Source organism: Cyprinus carpio, chromosome B16 (genome assembly GCF_018340385.1).
Source record: "Cyprinus carpio isolate SPL01 chromosome B16, ASM1834038v1, whole genome shotgun sequence".
In the NCBI taxonomy this organism is placed as follows: domain Eukaryota; kingdom Metazoa; phylum Chordata; class Actinopteri; order Cypriniformes; family Cyprinidae; genus Cyprinus; species Cyprinus carpio.
The window spans coordinates 19956187-19978352 of record NC_056612.1 but is presented as its reverse complement, the minus strand read 5'-3'; the positions used below and the strand labels follow the sequence as shown (position 1 = coordinate 19978352).

The 22166-nt window shown below is 36.4% G+C and overlaps 1 protein-coding gene across 19 annotated transcripts in view; it reads left to right on the top strand.

Annotated features, from left to right (window-relative positions):
* Positions 1 to 22166, top strand: part of LOC109093672 (receptor-type tyrosine-protein phosphatase U) — a 211313-nt gene that overhangs the window by 156676 nt on the left and 32471 nt on the right. For 8 of the 19 annotated variants that reach the window (XM_042741371.1, XM_042741369.1, XM_042741368.1 and 5 more), the window contains exons 11-17: positions 341 to 443; positions 1456 to 1729; positions 6801 to 6837; positions 16102 to 16240; positions 18189 to 18218; positions 18425 to 18585; positions 21655 to 21842. In XM_042741371.1, the coding sequence (XP_042597305.1) occupies positions 341 to 443; positions 1456 to 1729; positions 6801 to 6837; positions 16102 to 16240; positions 18189 to 18218; positions 18425 to 18585; positions 21655 to 21842 (932 nt within the window). The remainder of the gene's footprint in view (positions 1 to 340; positions 444 to 1455; positions 1730 to 6800; positions 6838 to 16101; positions 16241 to 18188; positions 18219 to 18424; positions 18586 to 21654; positions 21843 to 22166) is intronic. The other 11 variants (XM_042741380.1, XM_042741384.1, XM_042741383.1 and 8 more) reach the window with 5 other exon arrangements.

The following is a 22166-nucleotide window of genomic DNA, read 5'->3' as shown; positions in this document are numbered from 1 at the left end:
AGTGTTGGTTGTTGTCATGAATTAAGGCGGTCTTACTTCAGACAACAATGTAGGCGTTGTTCGTGAGGTTCTTCTAATTAAAATGTTTAGCTGGTTATATTGGCTTTTAAAAATTAGTGTAAACTTCACTTTGCCTCACTTTGAAATGACAAAGTTAATGTACACAGTGGATTTGAATCCCCAATGGTTTCTTTTTAATTGCTGAGCTCTCGTTCACTTTCTTTTTTGCCCATCACTGGTGATGTTTAAGAGAAGTTTACTTTTGATAGTGAGTGGGTTTATAAAGTTTTAGGAAGATATTTTATATCTTTTTTTTCTCTCACTTTCTGTCTCTTTTTAGCACCTACATTCGATTATGGAGACATGCCGTCCCCCCTGAGTGAGACAGAAAGCACCATCACAGTCCTGCTGCGTCCAGCACAAGGCCGAGGAGCTCCGGTCAGGTGAGAGTGGCAGTATTTTCTTTAAAGGGATATTCCAGATTGAATACAAGTTGCCACTAAAAATTATTTCCAATTAATTTTTTTTTTTTTTTTTTCTCATGCTTAAAACATCTTAACACACATATTAGTTAGGCTATACTATTGTGTATTCACCAGGGTTATTAAAAACTTTTGTTATTTGAAATAAAATCAAATTTAAACAAACCTAGGGCCAGATTTACTTACAGCTTGCACCAGCACAAACCGTCTTTTGGCATTAAAATAGTACAGTCAGGACTTACTAAAGACACGTAGTGAAGAATTACGTTTGCTCTTGTCAAATTGCTGGTATTTGCGCCATAATCGTCCAAAAAAGCATGTCTCAAAGCAGGCTGTAATTTGCACTGCTCTTGGTAGATTGCGCTGGTAATTATGGAAATGATCTGTGTTGTTTAATGTGTGCATTTTCAGTAAATAACACACATAATTTTCCACTCCCATCAGCGCTTGTATGGAATTGCGCTCTAACCCTAATTTGCCCTGTTTAGTAATTCTGGCCCTTACACTTTTTTTAAAAAACAAAAAAATATAAACTAAAGTTTAAATTAATTAAAGTTATATGTAGACATTAAAAAAAAAAAAAAAAACTGGTAAAAAAGAAAAAAAAAATACAGCAAAGCTAATAAAACTTGAACTAAAATTAAAATGAAAACAGAGATATAAAAAATATTATTCAAAATATTAAGTAAAACAGATTTTTTTTCTTAAAAGACACACATCTGAAAAAAAAAAAAAAAAAAAAAATTAATATATATATAATATATATATATATATATATATATATATATATATATATATATATATATATATATATATATATATATATATATATTATATTTTTATGTTAATCAAGTGCTGTCAATTGGGTTTAACTTGTTTCAAACCTGGAATATTCCTTATACGTTGTTATTTTTATTTTTATTATTACTATTATATTTATATAAAATACATTACTGTGTGTATGTATACACAGCACATATCAAGTGATTGTGGAGGAGGAAGCTGGTAGGAAGGTGAAGAGAGAACTGGGCGTTCAGGACTGCTTCCCCATTCCAACATCTCACGGTGAGGCTCAGGCCCATGGAGCTCCACACTACTATACAGCCGAACTTCCCCCGAGCAGCCTGCCCCAGGCTACACCCTTTACTGTGGGGGACAACCACACCTACAATGGCTACTGGAACAGCCCTCTGGACCCCAGGAAGAACTACCTCATCTTCTTCCAGGCCATGAGCAACTTTAGAGGCGTAAGTGTCAGAAACTAGCACTGTTACTCATCATATACGCTCCCAGTATATACTGAAGTATACTTCAATTGTTACATGTACACTAGGGAATGTGTACATTTCGTCATTAGCACAGTACGCACATACAGTATGTATGCAGCCTGTTTTTTCTAACCACACATACTGTACAATACACAATATTTTTTTCATGGAAATTCAGATGATCTTACACACGGATCTGAAACCTTATTTATACATGCTCCTATAGATTGTTTGTAGCCTGCACTGCAGGATAAAGTGCAAAACCAAGGAACTTGAATAAATAGTGAGGAGCACCTGCAGCTAGTAAATCTGCAATTAGTTGGATGTACAAAAACATTAAGTCATTGCTCGTCCTTACGGGATGTTGTTTTTCTCCTTTTCTCCTACTTTTCAAACCCATAAGATAGTGTGTGTCACAGTCTCAACTATGAAATTAATAGAGTATCAGCACACACCAAGCTTTGGGTGTCCAGGCCTTATTCAAATGGGAAAAACAGCCCCTGTGCTCCCCGTCTATGCCTAGATAAGAGGATAAACAACAAGGAATACCGTCTCGCTGGCATAAACCATTTCACAGGGATAATTGGGCACAGGTGCAGCTGATCAAAAATAGATCAGCTGGCAGTTTATATTGTTAGAAATGGCTGGGTCTGGGAGACAGAATGAGCTCGACAGCGCAAGCAAGACAGAGCCTGGAAAACAGCCGGGGAAATGGGAATCTCTCGCTGTTCAAAAATTGATCAGGAAGGGTGCCAAATAAGTTTCTAAATAGGAAAAAAGCATTTGTCAGAAGCAAAATATAGACCTTGGTTGATAAAGCATTTGATTAAATCAGATTGGTAATTTACCATTGGTCAAAAATATAGTTTTATTGTGCCTACCAGCAGTCTGTAAAGGCCCATGACCCACTCAGAGATGAGGATGCCAGGTTGTCCAGGTTCATTGAACTGCATTTTATCTAGCAATTCTGACTTTTTTCCCTCAGAATTGTAAAGTATAAAATTGCGATAATAAATTCAGAATTGCAAGATGTAAACTTGCAGTTCTTAGAAATGAAATCAGAATTGCAAGATAGAAATAATTCTGACATTTTTATACATTTATATATTTAGACATTTTTATTATTGATATAAACTCACAATTGTGAGTTATGAAGTCTAAATTGTGATATATAAAGTCGTAATTGCGGGATATAAACTCGCAATTGTGACTTTTTCTCGCAATTGGAAGTGTACATCTCACAATTCAGAGTTGTGAGATATAAACTCGAAATTGCGAGTTATAAAGTATGATTCTAAGGGGGAAAACTATTTTCTCCGAATTAGGTGTTCATATCTATATAACTTGCAATTGCATGTTATAAAGTCAGAATTGTGAGCTTGTATCTCTCAATTCTGACTTTCTCAGAATTGTGACTTTATATCTTATAAACTTGCAATTTTGATTTTTTCCCCCTCATAATTGATAGTTTTTTTCTTGCAATTATGAGTTTATATCATGCAATTCTGGGAAAAAAGTTCAGAAACGGTCTTTCTTAGTATGGAATGTTGATTGATGTGAAAAAAGTAAAGCATTTTAGCATAATGGTTACAACTTGACACAATATGGAAAGAAATGAAGGGGTATGAATACTTTTGCATGGCTCTGTACTCCTGCATGCAGAACAGCGTTGGTAAAAATATTTTAAAACTATATCTTTTCAAGAAAAAGAAAAAAACTAGATAACTACATTGAATCTTTTAAATGTATAAACATCCAATGATATAAACAAAAACAATTCTATTTTAAAAAGTATGTTTCCACTAAATACAGCTAATAAAAATAGCTCCTTTTAGTTAGTCTTCCCCAACACTGCTGCGTCACTGATGAGTACAGAATTTTTCAACTTCATGCAAACCAACCTTCATCTTGAGCATGACAGGAAACTTCTGACTTTTGCCTTATGGTTTCATGGTTATTAGTTAGTTGCCGTTCTCAATTATGCACTTTTAAACATCTGAGTGTTTCAGGCTTGTGGGAATGAAAAGAGTTTTTTAATGGTCCATTTAAATTTGACACCAGCTAGCAAACCTCATGCTCAAAAAGATGTGGGTGACATTTCGAAGAAGGTTATCTCATTGGCTCAGCACCTGGAGGAAAGGATGAGCCAGCTTGGCTCATTCCACTCTTCTGAACAGCAATTCAGAGGCACAAAACTTGGACGGACTTTACCTACGCTTTTACACAGTTGGGTTTTTGGCAGCCTTTGAGTGAAATGCCTCTGTTGACCTATACTACAGACACAAACTCCCTCCCTGCCGATCCCCTCAGGGCTTCTCTTGCATTACAGACTGAAATGCACCTGTCAGCCAAGCCATTGTGACTCCACCTTCCCCTCGGTTTCTCTCTACTTGAAACCATACGTCTTTGAAACCGATCGCAGAGCTCAGTCTCCTTTGGGCTCTGCTGATTTACTTGACCGACCTTTAGCTAAATATTCATTTTTATTCAGCTCTATTTTATGCTGCAATAACTGCCGTAAAGACTGACAGTCTAAGCTAAAGAGAACATAGCTCAAGAGACTTAGCTAGCATTTAGCACTCCCCTGTTACAGATTTGAACAGTTCTGTTTTTTTCCTCCTGACTGCATATAAACAATGCTAATATACTTTGCTTTGTCTCTTGGCCAGCTTTATTGCTGTAAGTGGTTTTCAAAGCTTTTGGCAGCAGCACAAGAAAAAAAGTCCTCTGCCGCATCTTTGGCCATTATTCTGACAATTAGCCATTAGAGAGCTGTGAATGCTGTCAGGGCTTTGTGTAATTGCTTTCAGTTATAAATACATATAAAACATCTTTGATTCTCAGCTGTTTACAAAGAGCTGTTTTTATTCCTTTCTCTTCTCTGCTTTGTTTACTTTTTTGTCCTCCGCTTCCTTAACAGTCCTTAGAGGCAAAACAAAAAGATTGTAGCTGTCAGACACTCTCTTTCACTCATATACAGAAAAACTTTGCAGTTTTTTTTTTCTATGCCACTGAAACCTATAGGACTGACCAGACACTTTCAAACAGACTTTTCTCTCTAATTGGCATCTCTGTTTTATCAAGATAGAAGGCAAGAACTGGTATTTCTTAGTAAAATATGTTGAGCTGAAATGACCCCCCTAAAGAATTTAAATAAATCAAAAAGAATATATATGTGTGTGTGTGTGTGTGTGTGTGTGTGTGTGTGTGTGTGTGTGTGTGTGTGTGTGTGTGTGTGTGTGTGTATGTGTGTATGTGTGTATGTGTGTGTGTGTGTAACACAAATGAAAATCTGTTTACTAATAATTTATTGATATTTGAAAATCATTAATTTGTAATACATATATGCTATATACATATATGTATATCTATATATAAAACTTATCTATGCATTATTCAATAAATAGATAGATATCTATAAATAGATATCTATGCATTATTCAATAAATAGATTTAATTATTTGCATGAAAATTCATCTTTCATCAAAATGTATTTTTCAATAACATTTTTCATTATCTTTTTCTTTTTTGTTGTTCCTACTTTCAGTGGTATTTATCATGACTTTAAATCAGTATTTTTTACTTTAAATATTTATGCTGTAATTTTTTTTAAGCATGAAGGCACTAACACTTATACTTCCATGATGTTTATATTTTGTAAACCACAATATCACTCACAATGGACTAGATCTATTTTTTTTTCTTCTTCACATTACAGTAGCACAATTGATTTGGGAGGCTTCATTTCGTAGGGAAAATAACATTAATTCTTACTTCCCCCCTCTCTTTTTCTTGCATGCCTCCTTTCTTCTGCTCTGAACCGAGTAGGAGCTTTCTAATAAGTTCCTTTCCCATGCCTCCCTGGGCCTGTTATATTTATAGTGCTCATAATTCATTTACTTAGCTTGAGTTTGCTGACAGATCCCCTTTTGCAGTGTCTGCCATGACCGTTCCCACAAATTTGATTAAATAGAGCAGGGAAGCTTAAAGCTTTGTGTCTGCGTCTGTCTGATCAAAGCCCACTGGCTGTCTCTCGCCTGTCATTCGGGGTCAGTCTTTTCTCACACGCATGGTGAGCTATGACTTCTTATGGTGTGACATCTAGGACCGGCTCTGTGTTTGGAGAAACAGGCAGTGTTTGCTTTATCCCTGCGATATGCTCTCATGGGAGAGTATGTATTGGAAGCCATGGCACACTTGCATCTCAATGATGGCTGCTGGAGCAGATAAAGATGAGTTTCTCGTAAAGCCTGGATTGGCCTACATGACATTTTTAAGCGTGTGGATGTTTTAGGGGTGCTAAAATATCCATGTGTGTCCCTCTACCCTCTCTTGAAACATCAATGCGAGTCCTTCTATATATTTTTTCCTCTTCCTACCACCCTCACTTTCCCTTTGGTATGTTTGCTGAGATGATATAGGGTTATGACAAGCTTTGGGAGCCAAGGCAGTTCGGATTGGATTTTCAATTAAAAAAAGAAATTCAGCCGCAGTTTGAGCAGAGGGCTCTCAGTCCTTTTCCGGATGGAAAGATTTGCATAATTGTTTCATAATGCCCAAATTAGCATCTGTAAATCTTAATTTGATAATGCATCTTCTTGTCGAGGTGGCAGGCCAGAATTGGATTATGGGCTCGGATCTCATTAGTGCTATTTGACAAAGGTCGTTTTCATAACACCAGTATGTCATCAACTGCGATTTCGAACAAATTAATTCCTTTTTATAATTCTCTCCTGGCTGGAAGTCATCTCCCCTGCCTCTTTTGTCCTCCGCTGCCATTTTCTGTACATTCAAGGCTTATATCTTATCGCCACACTCGAAAGGTACACACACACACACACACACACACACACAAGTAGGGTAGGTGAGTAAGACATGGTGCTGTTTTTAAATGTATTTTTACTCTTTTACTGGCATTCATGCTGTTGTTGAATCAGCAAATGTCAGTGTGAGCCCATTTGACTTCTCATCAGGTATCAGACTGTCTTATTTCTGCCGTTTTACTGTTTCCCACAGCATGACACTGCATCTCTGTTCTCTTTTCTCACAGGAAACAAGGATAAACTGCATCCGCATCGCCCGTAAAGGTGAGTTATTCAATGCTGATGCTACAGAACTTGTTCTTTGTATAGAAGAACTATGCTGTTTTGTGTGAAAATGTTTTTTGAAAGACCGAGTGAGGTGAATTGACCTATACAGGATCGAAATCCACATACTGAGGATTTGCATAAATTTAGACTATAAATGTTTCTTACCAGGCATGAAACTCTATTTTATATTAAAACATTTTTTTTATAATTTTTGTAATTATGATTATGAGTAATTATGAGTGGGATTTTAAAATACATATTTTTGTCTTTTTGACAATTGGTTTACATTCAGATTTCATTCTGTTGAAGGGTCAGTGAATGAGGCCCTTAAAATGACAATATTACCCCTGTAACATGAAGTGAATGTAAAGAGTTTGTAAACAAGTTAAAGTATGATAGAGTGGCCACAAACAGTAAAACATAAAAATTGCAGTGGATTGGGTGGATGTTGTTATTCTGACTGCACAAGCGGTTTTTCAGCTTATTTGTTATTTACTTATTCACAATGTACATGCCTGAGGGCCACAGCTTTTCCAAGATGTCATCAGCATTCTAGCTCCAGATCCCACAGGAACTCACAGTTTGCTTCAGGCGGATGGTGCGTCAGTGTCGATTTTAGCATCTGAGACATCAAAAGGGGTGGAGATAGACCACTTGAATGGGCGAAATTATAAGGCAAAATATGCTATCTGTATAGTGGGGAAATTGTTTATTTGATCCTCTGCTGATTTTGTAAGTTTGCCCACTTACAAAAAATAAATAAAAATGAAGGGCCTGTATTTTTTACGATAGGTTTATTTTAATGTATAGAGACAGAATACCAACCAAACAATATAGAAAAAAACACATTATATAAAGGTTAGAAATTGATTTGCACTTCAGTGAAATAAGTATTTGTTCCCCAAGCAAAACATGACTTAGTACTTGGTGCAGAAACCCTTGTTGGCAAACACAGAGGTAAGATGTTTTTTTGTAGTTGGTCACCAGGTTTGCACACATCTCAGGAGGGATTTTGATCCACTCCTCTTTACAGATCTTCTTTAAATCCTTAAGGTGTCTTGGCTGTTGTTTGGCAACTCAAAGTTTCAGCTCCCTCCACAGATTTTCTATAGGATTGAGGTCTGGAGACTGGCTAGGCCACTCCATGGCCTTAATGTGCTTTTTCTTGAGCCTCTCCTTTGTTGCCTTGGCGGTATGTTTCGGGTCATTGCCATGATGGAAGACCCATCCATGACCCATCTTCAGTGTTCTGGCTGAGGGAAGGAGGTTCTCATCCAAGATTTTACAGTACATGGCCCCATCCATTTGCCCCTCAATGAGGTAAAGTCGTCCTGTACCCTTAGCAGAAAAACAGCCCCAAATCATAATGTTTCCACCTCTGTGCTTGACTGTAGGTATGGTGGTCTTAGGGTCATAGTCAACATTTTTCTCCTTCCAAACACGGCAAGTCGAGTTAATGCCAAAAAGCTCAATTTTGGTCTCATCTGACCACAGCACTTTCTCCCAAGCCTTCTCTGAATCATTATATGTTCTCTGGCAAACTTTAAATGGGCCTGTACATGTGCCTTCTTGAGCAGGGGGACCTTGCTTTACTTTGTGACTGTGGTCCCAACTGCCTTAAGATCATTAACAAGCTCCTCCCGTGTAGTTCTAGGTTGGAATGGAAGATACAGATTGTGTGGACAGGTGTCTTATACACATAACGAGCTGACATTAGGAGTAACCTCTTAAAGTGGCAGGACTAATCTTTGTTCCACATAGGCACATAACCAGTCTGTGGGAGCCAGAATTCTTGCTGGTTGTTAGGGGTTCAAATACTTATTTCACTTACTGAAATGCAAATCAATTTCTAACCTTTATATAATGTGTTTTTTTCTGGATTTTTTCGGTTGATACTCTGTCTCTATCTGTTAAAATAAATCTACCAAGTGGGCAAACGTACAAAATCAGCAGGGGATCAAATAAACATTTTCCCCACTGTAAGTGTCTATTGAGTATTTCAGGTTTCTTGTGTGATTTTGGTAGCTTACAAAGATGCAGATATGAGCTGCATGTCATCTAAAGGTTTTCTCCTATCAGTTTGCACCACTGTCTACCAGTGGCGAAGCTACGGATGGGCCCGGGTGGGCAATGACCCACCCACTTTCAGCTGTGGCCCACCCAGTGAGAAGCTGGTAATTTTCCAGATGAATGTTATTTATCAAAAGATAATAATTATAAATGTATAGTTTCACTATAACTTTATATATGTATTTTAAAATATATTTAATGTGAGTTTTCATGGTCAATTACAGGCAGTTTACTAATTTTCCCTCTTCCTATAGGTGCTTACCATACGCTTGTCAAAATAATGATTGGTCAGTTTCTGTTAGTCCCACCCACAATTATATTAAAGACATGAGGACGTCCGTGTTTGAAAATAGTGTTAAATTTGAAAGTTGAATTTGAAAATATTGAAACAAACCTCATTCAGTATTTAAAAAGTATATATTGGATTTCCCAAATGAAATATAAGTCCTAGCACTGAATCCGAACTGCTTACAAATGAAACCAGACCAGCGGGTGATGGATTTATAGATTAGAAACTTCTGAGCCAAACGTGCTTGAAGCATCATATTACCATAGGTACAGTGTTTGTTCCGCTAAATAGTATCTTTTACAATGGGGTGTTCATACAGAAAGTCTTCAAGCTCTTACTATAAACGACTGTGTGAACAGGACATCTTGAGACTTACACCTTTCAGCAAATTCAGCAATCCCTAACACTGTCAGTGTGAATGTAGCCTCAGAGATTTCAGTGTTACAACATTTAAGTAGTGACAGAGGGATGCTGCCAGTCCAGTTTTTGATATGAAGGTGGTTTCCCTCTTCCAGGGCAGTAGTCCAGCTCTGTGGTCATTGCTCAAACCTCTTAGAGCTGTACCACTGAGAAACACTTGATAATGGTTCACTAGATAATCTTACACATTCACTTTTTCCCCTAAGAGCTCAGATTTCCGACACAAGTTGCAGGCATTTGTGGATTCCCTAAAGGGCAAAGCAGCTTTGGGATGTGTATTGCTTTACAGTGAAATTTTGTGTCTAGACACACAGACTTTTCCCTTATATGGCCCCCTTCCCCTCCCCTTTCTCTTCTGGAGACAGGGGCACTAACAGAAAACAGGTCACTCTTTCATCGTGTTTGTTTTGGTTGCTTGCGGTAAGGGAGTGGACTATATCAAAGCAGATTTGTCTGGGGTGGGGCAGTCTCGGAGCAGACACGCCGCAGCACGCGGACAGAGAGAGAGAGAGAGATCAGTTTTCGGCTCCCTGTCCGGTCAGGAGAAAGACCTTCACATCAAACACCACTGATGGAGTCACCTGTGCTTGTCAATACATGCTACCAGCTGTCAGGCTCCTCAGAGAAAGATGAAAAGGTTCATGAGGCATAGATTTCTGTCAAGGCTACAAGAAAGAACCACACTCCTTTCTATCGAACGCCATCAGGGATCAGTGTGGGCAGGACGGTATTGTAGTCTTTGCTGCTTGTGAGCACAGCCTCCCAGTTAAATCGAACTGGCTCTTTTTTTGAGACTAAGTAATGAGGGTGACGACTAGCCTTCCGAGCATGAAGCCAAGATACGCAGTGGACATTTTAGGGCAGTTTTGTCATCCCATCTGCTCAGTGGGCACAGACAGACACACATTTGGGATGTGGGCTCACAAGCCAACATATTGATGAACAGAATGGAGCTCTCTCGATTTCCTCAACAGGAAACAACGATTAAACAAATTGACAAACAGAGTGCTAACAAACAGAAGGACAGGAAACTGTTTCACTACATTTACTTCTTGTATTAGGGTCTCTCATAAAGGGTTTATAAGATAAGAAGGAATCCAGCTTGTCAAGAAAATCCATAATTTAGGTCATTGCTTTTGATTGGCCACGAAATTGTCCTATGAATCAAGAATCAAGGTCCAGAAGAAAATTGACACCCTGATATTCTCAAAATTCAACCGGATTACATAGTCTTACAAAACTAAGCTGCCAAGATTCCCATTTCAGTGCACAGGTGACAGTTTAATTAACAGTCCCTTGACAATCTTCACAGAACAGTAGACTTTCGTTGTAACTCCAATTGCTAATTTCCACTTTTGGTGCACTCAGCAGGTGCTCACATTAATCTTGAAACAAATTTCATGCCCGTGTTGGGCTTAATTGATATTCTGAAAAGAAACTCAGCACGACGATAAAAATCTGGTCAGGTTTGCATCAAACTTTAATGGATGTTTTCCCATCTATATTTCATGCGATGAATACATTTAATACCTCATTAAGAACTTGTGATGTAGCTGATATTGTGGAGATTATGCATGAACTTGCATATCTTATGTTTTGAATATTGAACTCGCATGTTATAGTAGAGCTATTATGTTGGCACAATAGCTGGCATCAGTCTTTGTTTTGTTTAACATTGAAAAAATATCTGAGCATCCTTAAAACAAGACAATTTTACATGAGAAGCAATGTGTTTTGTGTTTCATAATGTTCAATCGGCAGGTCTTTTAAAAACAAAATCTTTAAATTGACTGAGGCTTATTTTCTACAAAATAAAAAGAATAAAAGAAAGAAAGAAAATATAATAAAAAGTGCATTCTGAAATATTTAGCTTGAGACAATAAATTAAATAGAAAAGATAATAAAGACCTATAACACTAGCTTGCTCTATTCTTTTTCTGTTCTATCGGTTTTCTTTTTATTTATTATATTATTTAAAAGCCCTTGCTACATGTACTGCGTTTAAGCTAACTGAGACTTGTTATAGCACTTGTATATCATTGCTCTTTTGTTGATTTTGTTTGCTTCCATTGTCCTCATTTGTAAGTCGCTTTGGATAAAAGCGTCTGCTAAATGACTAAATGTAAATAAGTTTAAGTAGATTTGTATTATAGAGTCTTTTTTATGTTTAAATGTTGTTTTGCATTTATTGATTTATGCTTTTTTTCATTTAAATTTTGGGTAACAATTTATAATAACATTCAGTTGTTAGTCATTTATAAGTGATTAGTTAATGATTAACTAATCTTTTGCAAAACATGACTATACGTTCACAAATGATATGATAAGTAATATGCTAATGATTTACAAATCTGTCGTAAGTCATCTTTAAAAAATAGCATATCTTGAAATAATCAAACAGATCCTTAGTAAATGGTTAATAAGTTACTAATATATAGTTAATATATTAATAATCACATATTATTCATTGAAATGTCAACATTGTACTGTCTCAATAAACATTGGTTAATAATGAACAAATGATGATCAAACCATTAGTAAATGATTGGTATAAAACTTTTGTATGTTTCATTAAAGTTGTAAGCTGGTCTGTTAAAAAGCACAAAAATGCAATTATACTAAATCTATCTATATATATCTATATATCTATATATCTATATATATATATATATATTTATTTTATTTTTTTTTTTTTTAAGAATAATAAATTATTAGCTGTCAAGTGAATAAACGTGTAAATAACTTACAGTCAGGGGATTCCAGTGGGTTGTTTTAAACCCTTTCTCTCATCAGCACAGACTTGTGTTCTTTGTGGAGTGTGTGGGATCTAGTGATAATGTGAACCGGTTTTACCCTCCACTGAAGACCACATCAGATGCTCAGCGTACCGTGTGTGTCAGAGAAGACATCTGTCTACACCCTCACCAGTGAGCCTTTACATTGCAGTACACACTACAAAGTATATCCCCTAAACTAAAGTGTTAACTACTCATCTCTTGTAAATGTGTTACACATCATTTGTAGATTTTTCTTAATTGTTACAGTTGATCTGTAGGTGTATACAAGGCATGTACAACACTTTCTGCATCCCCTAAACTAAAGTCTAAACTACTCATCAGTTGTAAATGTTTTACAAACCTTCCGTTTACAGGTTGTAAGTTATGACAGATTAGCATATTACTCAGTAATCATTTGTGAACAAATAGTCAAGTTTTGTAAATGATTAGTTCATCATCATATAATCACTTGTACTGTAAATGATTTATAACTTAATCTACAAAATATAGATAAACAAAATATTAACATATCACTTATCGATCATTTATGAACACATAGTCATGTTTTGTAAACAATTAGTTCATCTTTAATTAATTATTTATAAATGACTTGTAAGTGAATTAACAAAACATGCACAAATTGTTAACATATCACTTATTAATCGCTTATGAATGTTTTTTCTAATTATTAGTTCATTATTAACTAATCACTTTCAACTGAACATTATTATAAAGTGTTAATTTTTGGAAATGAGGTTTGTTTTTTAGAGCATTTAATTGTAGACATAGTAAATCTAGATCAGATCCCTTCACTGTTGACATCTAAAGAATTATGTATATTTAATATTGTTATCACCCCGATGCAGACACAGACTGTATTGGTGCCTTAGATGCAAATCTGTGCCTGTGAAGATGTGCACCAAAAGCACTATACTATATAAAAGGAATGGTTTCTTCTAAGATAATTCATGGCTGGGCTCTTTTTAAAAGATTCCAGTGGGAGTCTGACTTCTCAAGTCTAGTGTAATGTGGGATCTCTATTGGGGGGGTTGTGGTCTCTGATGTCTTCAGATATCCAAAGTCTGTCACATAGAAAGTTGCTTTGGATTGGAAGGGAAGGGAAGTGAAGGAATGGTCTAAATAACACTACTTAAAATAAACTATTCTCCCTCCAACCAAAACTATTTGATTATTTACCCAATCTCATATAGTTACAAACCTGTGTGACTTTCTTCTTTTCCATGCAGTTACACTGAGTACTGAGGCTTTTAAGCTTAAAAGGCTTTTTAGTTATCATGGAAGTAGTCCATTATTAGTAGTCGTCTAATCCTTATGCAATATTCCACGCCTTCAGAAGTTATACAACAGCATTGTTAGAGACACAGACTGGAATTTAAGTTATTCACTGAAAATGTTGAATGAATCATTCTTTTGAGTTTTTCAGTGAATGATTCTTTCTTAAATTGGACTGATCCAGTTCCATTCAACATGCTTTTGAGGAAGATGTGGACTGCTTTTAAGATACTTTAATGGTGCTTTTGCATAGTTTTTGAATCTTCAACATATCTGTTCATTGTAATTCCATGGAAAACAACAAGAAGCACAATTTTTAGAATTCCTCCTTTTGTTTTCCTCCAAAGTATTAAACTCATGCAGGTTTGGAACCACATGAGAGCGAGTTCATAATGCCATAATGTTCATTTTTTTGGTTATTACAGCGTACAATCCAATGCCATACTATAACTCTAGTCAATGGAAAGAATGCAAAAACAAAAGAAAAAGCTCTTCAGTTTTCAGAGGCATTTCTTCTGTATTCTGAGTGAGCAATAATTGCAAAGACAGGGAAGTTTTGAAACTGCCTTTGGCTGTTGAGGGAGCAGAGAGCGCCATGGCAAATTCTTTTTCTTGCTGCCCCACATCCCTCCACATGCTTATGACTTATTTTTAGCCTTGGCCTTGCATGGAACCCTAAAGCAGACCTTTTTCCTCCGGCTTTAGCTCACTCTCTTTTTCATAGGGCCCTGTAACTTTCAGGCCACTGAAACCTTAAGGAAGTGCTAACACTAGGTGTAATAAGATGATCTCTTGTCCCTCGTCAACAAAGATGTAGGACTCCCACTGTGGATTTGACTAAGCAGACATGGCCTCATTGGCAAGTCACCAGTTATTAGTTTAAATAGCCATTTGCTGGTTTCTTGGAGCCATGCCACTGGTTGTTTGCATGGGATTATCAAGATTTTTTTTTTCTAAATTGTTGTGGCAATACACCTGCTTGCCTTTGCCAAATCAATGAAAAGTGTAACAGCTGAATGTCTGCCTCAAGGAAAATGTCTGCTTGATTATATGTGTCATGAACCACGTGTGTCCCGTAATTCCTCCTCCAGTTTTAATGTATGTTTGTGTAGAACATTATATTTCAGATTTATTTGAATTACCTAACACATAGTGTTTGTTATATAATGTGGTATGTAATATTTAAATATATAACAATTTATGTATTTTTTAATGTAAAGACATCATATTAAAATTGGTATATATTCTGTTTTATGGTATATATAATTTGAATATTTGATCTTTAATCATTTTAGTTGGATTAGGATTTGCTGCACAACCCCTCTCAGTGTTTTTGTGAAAATAGCAAAACATAGATTTCCATAGATGTTCACACATACTCATCAGCTCGAACAAACCCCCACAAAAACATGCAAAACATCCCCATACAAGCATGAGTGTGTGAAAGAGTATAAATAGCCCAGCTGCTGCGTGTCTAGGTCAGGGCAATTTGCCTCAGGATCCGCTGCATATGCACACTTTCTGTTTACTCTCTCTCTCTTAGATCACACAGTCTCATTTTGTGGTGTGACAGAGAGTCATGCTATCCCCAGGAGCCTCAGATTGTGAAATGACCCCTGCCCACACGCTGTCAGTGGAGACAGGTGCCGGGGATAAATAGCTGACCGGGTGTAGTTGGCACTTGCGCTGCAGAGGAGGCATGCAATCTGCGTGGTACAGTAGAGAAACGGCTCATGATGAGCGATTGAAGGAGCCCTCAGGATTGCCAGATCTTTCATTTCTTTCACCTTGGCTCATGACTGTGTTTTGGGTTTTGACTCAGGACTATTTTGTAGATGCTTTTCTCACTTGCTTTCTCAGATTGTCAGTTTTGTCTTTTGCCTTTGGCAGCGAATGACCAAAGGACTCCTTCTGCTTTTCAATTTGAATGTCTGTTTATTTTTTTCTAAACCTGCTGAGAAATCCAGCTTGTGTCAGATTTACTTGGTTGCTAGCTGGTCATTAGCTGGTACAAGCTGGTTTAAGAGCTTGATCGGCTGAACTCATGTCAGTAGCACACCATGCCGTTGATCGCCACACCAAATATGTTCACCCTGGTTCTGTCTTGTTTAACCTGGTTAGAATTAGAAGACCACTTTATTATATTAATGTCCACACCAACACACATTTTCATATTCCTATTTTCATCGAATTAAAACTATTATTCAAACTTGTGCTGAGATCATAATTAACATGTTTTTTCATCTGGTATAAACTCTTTTTTTCCATCAGGCTTCATTTCAATCTTTTTTCTCTCCTCAGTACTTTGGATTTGTGTGTTTTTGTTTTTTTGCTGGTAAATATGTTAAGTCAGGCTGGTTAGTAATTGCCAGTGTTCTCAATTGTTGTTATGTATGGTTGTGTGTTCTTCAGCTGCCTGTAAAGACCATCAGCGTGCTCTTGAGGTCACACAGCGCTCAGAGGAGATGGGGCTCATCCTAGGAGTGTGCGCTGGTGGGCTGGTGGTCCTGATACTGCTACTTGGGGCCATTATCATAATCATTAAAAAAGGGTGAGTTCCTTTGGTCAGGACGAAAACATGAGAGCCAGAGCATGTGTTGCTTTAAAGCATAAAAGTGAAACAAAGCGTATATAGACATTTAAGTTACACTGATAAATTTCTTTGTCCCTGCATTAGATTACATAAAAAAATGTGAAATATGAATATACATATATATATAATCTTTCAAAAAATATTTATATTATATTTGAATCTATGATATTTTATAATATGCAGTGACATTCGTGCATATTAACGTGTGACTTAAGTGTCCAAATCTTTTTGGAGCCACTGTATGTGCTGCGAAACAAAGAACTGTTTAAAATTTACACTGACACTTATAAGTCTGTGAGCCATTTTCAAATATTTCTTGTGAAAGTGCTTTTTAAATTAGACTTAATCTGTTCCTGAGAGACCAGGCTATTGTGCGTTCAGCTATGACTAACTTAAACCTACCCATTGTGGTTTATGACTTCGATTATTCGGCTCAGTCAATGGGCACCCAGGTGTTCTCCGCTGCATTCTCCGAGAGATTGCCAGGAGTTTTCATCTTCTGAGATTATCTGAGTGTGAAATATTTAATTAAAGAGAAATGCAATTCAATTACTCACTTAATTAGGCCCTGCCCGCTGCCGCCCTGAACCAGAAATGAGCCAATAATTGGGATGGAAAAAGTGTGCTTTCAGAGATAATTAGCACACGGTTCTGAAAAGGTCATCAGATCCAGTGGCAAATAAGAGATACAAGCCTCTCGTTCCGAAAACAGCACCAATCACTGAAGATGAATCTACGCAATGGTCATCTCATAGATTCATCTTCAACAACAGATGAAGACCATACACCATCTGTTTTCATATGAATTTCTCACATGCATGAATAGTGATTGCCTACTGTTTTAGACTTTCATCTCCTTGCCTGATTGTTGCTGGTTTTAGGGATGTACAGATATAAAAATTTTGGCCAATAAAATGAACTGATAATTATTTGATGTCATGGCCTTTTGTATTAATTTATTAAGAAAGTTAATTTAATAAAATTCTTTAATTTACTATTTTGATTTAAAATAATGTTCTAAAATATTTCTTATCTCCACCCAAAAAGAATTAAAACACCAATATATCATGCATCCCTTGACCTGGTGAACTTTCTGGATTAAGCTGGTTGGACCTGATAAACCAAACCAGGTTAAGCTACCAAAAGCAAACCAGCTCGACCACCTTTGGTTTCTTTGATCTGGTGCTGTATTTCTAGTTCAGATATTATGGCCGATTTGTTTGCATTTTAGTCGTCTTTTCCATAATCAGTTATCAGCACATACCTCTTCAGCCTCTTGCTTTCATTTCCCTACTTCTGGAGAAAAAAAGTTTATATAAGCTAAACTTTTGAGTGCAGCAAACCCTCAGCACAGTCATTTAGCCAGAGATAAAGTATCACAGGAACGTGCCTACTTCAGCTAGCGATGGGAGTTCTTCCCACTGAAATGGAAAGAAATATACCGGGCCTTTGTGTAAAACAGAAAATCTAAGCCATTTAATCCAAATGCACCCCAAAATGGAGTTGAAGAACATTTGTAATACGAATGCAGATGGAAGTGTTCTCCAAGCGTTTCATTGGACAATTTAGCGGATATTGGGTTAGATTGCGCCGCCAAATTGCTGTGAAGGCACGACTGCGGAGAGCGAATATGAAAGTCCCTCTCAGCAGGCCACTTTGTTTAACTCGTTAAAAGCAACAAGATGACGTATTTGATTAGGCCGCCATTTCCCGCTCTGGCTGAGGCTTTGTGCGTATCTGCATGTGTCCCATTACTTGCGTGGCAAATGCAAGCTGCTGACGGCTTGCCATTTTTCACTCTAATCAGAGCTCTACCAGTGCTTGCATCTCATGTCCCTTCTTCTTCTTGTTCTCTTTTTTCCCCTTTCTTCTCCTCCTCTGTTTTTTTTTTTCTCTTTCTCTCCAGAAGGGATTACTACTCATACTCTTATTATCCGTAAGTGGCTTCTTCTCCATTGCGCATCATCATTTCTCATGGCTTTTTTGTGCGCTTTTTAGAGAGGGGGTGGCAGCGGAGTGATGATCTTCTCTTTCTCTCTCACCAACTCCCCTAACTCGCCTCATCTCTCTCTCGTTTCCTTCATGTTCCATTTCTCTACCTCCCCTTCTTCTCTCCTCGCCCTCTTCTCTCTGTCTCCTCAGTAGGAAACCAGTGAACATGAATAAGACCCCCATGACGTACAGGCAAGAGAAGAGTAATATGATGGGCTCCATGGAGCGCAGTTTCACTGATCAGAGCACTCTGCAGGAGGACGAGAGGATGGCCTTGTCATTTATGGACACACATACGTGCAGCACTCGCAGTAAGATGTGACACGACACAACACCAACGCACACACCTCGACTTGAACTTGAGTTTAATTGCAGCCTTAAAACCTAAATATGTGTGGATTTAATTCTGGGATGTTCGTTGAACAGAAACTCTATGTAATCTGCTGTATTAATGACGCAAAGCGTGAAAACAAACAAATAACCATGTAGCATGCACTTGTCTTGCTTTGTTTCAGCTCATTTATTCCAGTTAAATGAACTTGCACATTGAAACAATGACTACAGAGCTAAAACTCCTGACAAATAACGGGGAGTGACAACTTGCACATCAACAACAGCATGAAAGCAGTAAACAGTAATCCATATAACTAATCCATGATTCATGCCGCATTGCATGATGGGAACTTGTTGTTTCAAACACGTCTGACTTTTTTCCGTGAGACATAAAAGGAGAATTTTTAAAGAGTATTACTTTAAAGAAAAGTGAATGAGGACTGTGGCTGTCAAGATCCAAAATGACACCAGTAAAGCGTGAAAGTATGATAAAAGTCTTCTGAAGCCACATGATAGCTTTGTGTGAGAAACAGACAGATATTTAGTCACTGTTCACTGAAAATCTTGACTGTGTGCATTCACAAGTGAGGTAATTATATCCAGTTCAGAAAAGAATCGGTCTTTTGAGTCAGATATTTTCAGTGAAACATTTGATCCAGTTCACAAAACTGATCTAAATGATCCTGGTCTTATATTTAACTTAATGAATCAATGATTCAGTTAGTAGTTAACAGCTTATCAGTGAATAACAACTTAAATTCAGTCTGTTCCTAAAAAAAAAAAAACATAAAGCACCCAGGTAATATATAAGACTTTCATGTTTTTTTTTTTTTTTAAATATTTGTATGCTGTTTTTCTATTTATTTTAAAATTAAAAATTAGGGATGCAGGATATTATTTTTGCCGATATCTGATATGCCAATACTTTCAAATAATTTTGACCGATAGCCGATACCGATACCAAACCGATATATATATTTCCCTTTGCGATATATATATATTTCCCTTTGTTTTGAGACACCAAGTCTCTACTGTGTGGCGATTATAAATATAAAAAATATTTTTTAATGAGAGTATGTTGAAAATAACCAATAATCAATCTCTGCTGTGTGTTTGTTTGTTTGTTTGTTTTCTATTACAGATGCAGTTGAAACCTTAACATTTTATTTGTGGATTTAACATTAATAGATGGTATAAAGCAAAAGAGCTGTAAAAATTAAAAAAAAATCTTTTAGAGCTCCTTGTATTTATGTTTTCATAATCCATTTGATAAATATATTACATATAACTGAATAAATATATATATATATATATATATATATATATATATATATATTAAATTATTTAATTTACAAGTGTCATGTCATGATTTTTATTCATGTAAATACTGCAATACTAATTTATTTATTCAGAAGTATTAAATATCTTAATGAAATTTGTGTATTTTACTTTCATTTTATTACAAGTAGGCCGACAGTGCCCCATAAGTAAATAAACCGCCTTACTGGACAACATCAGGACCCCGGGGAGGCTACTGTTACTGCACGTGCTAGAAATTGTTGACTCTCTTGCACACCAGACGTCGTTCTGTACATGCATTCTCAAATTAAATGTGGCGATGCAAAACAGTAAATCTAATCATCATTCAAGCAAAAATTCGCTTCAAGAATGACCACACTGCTGACGTGATCTTATCCCTATCACACCATGAGCACATGTGAGATATCCGTCTTATCGGCAATACATATCGGCATATTTTTTCCAAATCAGCCGATGTTCACATTTTAAGCCTGTATCGGCTGATTCCGATAACGTTCCGATAATATGATGCATGCCTATCTAAAATGCATTGATATTTCACTGAAAAATAAACTATTTTTGTGTGTTCGGCGTTAAAAAAGATATTCTATAAATTTAATTATAGACTTAATCTAGCACTTAATTTATGATTAAGCGGATGAAAGAAGCTAGTTGAAAACTTATAGAAGTAAAAGCAGAAAATAGATAGACACAAGCATAATGATGAAATCTGTTCAATAATTCTTACTTTTATTTCCTAACACTTACAGGTGCTAAAAACAAGAGTATCAGGCGCTAACGTCAAATAGTGCAAATGAATGGATACAGACTTTCAGTCACGCACACAGTTAAAGTGAAGCTCAGAGACTTGCTGGGTCACCTCCCGTTAATTTGTCCTCATTTGTAGTCAGTGTGAAAGCTTCAACAAAGCCACAGTCCTTCTGTAATCACTCAGGCTTTCATAGCTCTTAAATATAAGATGTAGTGCTGTTGATGTAGTAGGTTCTCATATAATTCCAAATCTAACACTCATTCTCCCCTGACATAAGACTATCAATCCTAATATAAACATAAATCCATGGAAAAGTAGGAAGAACGAAAAGTGTACTTGTATTTACAAACACACATTTGGCGAACACAACCAGTTTATGAGATGCAAATGGACTCAGATCTGCACCAGAAGCTCATCCTTAAGGCATCATGGTCAGGATTTTCAATATGGCAGAAATTAGAGCATGCAAAAAAAAAAAGTTACAAAATGCTAATAATATCCTATTCAAAGGTATCTAACTCTGCAGGCACTGAATAGTTGATGTCTCAAAGAGAGAGATCTCTTGATCAAAATGAAGTTTTAATGGCACGTCTCAGAGCTGTCTTGCCACATTTTAAGTGTCTGCTGTGTGGAATATACTGTCTGGGTTTCTTCTTTCCTATTTCCGTTGAGAAATGAGTAGCAGACTGCTAATTTATTTGAATACACAGCCCTAGTCATGAATTCATAATTGCTCCCTGATCATATTTATGAATACCAATTATAAACACAGAAGATGAAGTGCCATAAGGGGATGATAATTCTCAGATTAACCCCATTATACTTGTTTGGAGTTTTTATAAAATGTTTATTGGTTATTTTTTAAACTTTTCTAAGATAGTTGAGCTGCTTCAGGTATAGCTGTTTCCTATGCTGTGTTTATTTGATATCCTTATATGAAAGATGTAATTTGTTCTGTGCTTGTTTATATTTACAGGTGATCCACGGAGCTCTATGAATGAGTCCAGCAGTCTTCTGGGCGGATCACCTCGACGTCAGTGTGGCCGTAAAGGATCGCCCTATCACACGGGTCAGCTTCACCCGGCAGTGCGTGTGGCTGACCTCCTACAACACATCAACCAGATGAAAACCGCAGAAGGTTACGGCTTTAAACAGGAATATGAGGTGATTTCTTTTCTTTTCTTTTATTTGTAATTTTATTTGTATTCTTTTTGTGAAAATCATGTTGTGTGACTAACCATTTTATTTTATTTTATTTTTGCAAAATAGTAAATATTTTTAAAAACTACTCACTATTTTGCAAATAAAATTATTTTTTATTTATTTTTTATTTTTTTTTTGTTTTTTATTTTTTTTTTATTTTAGTTTTTTTATTTTTTTTTTTTTTTGTTTATATTTATTTTTTTATTTTTTTTGGTGAAAATCATGTTGTGTGACTAGTGAATATTTTATTAAAAACTACTCACTATTTTGCAAATAAAACATTTT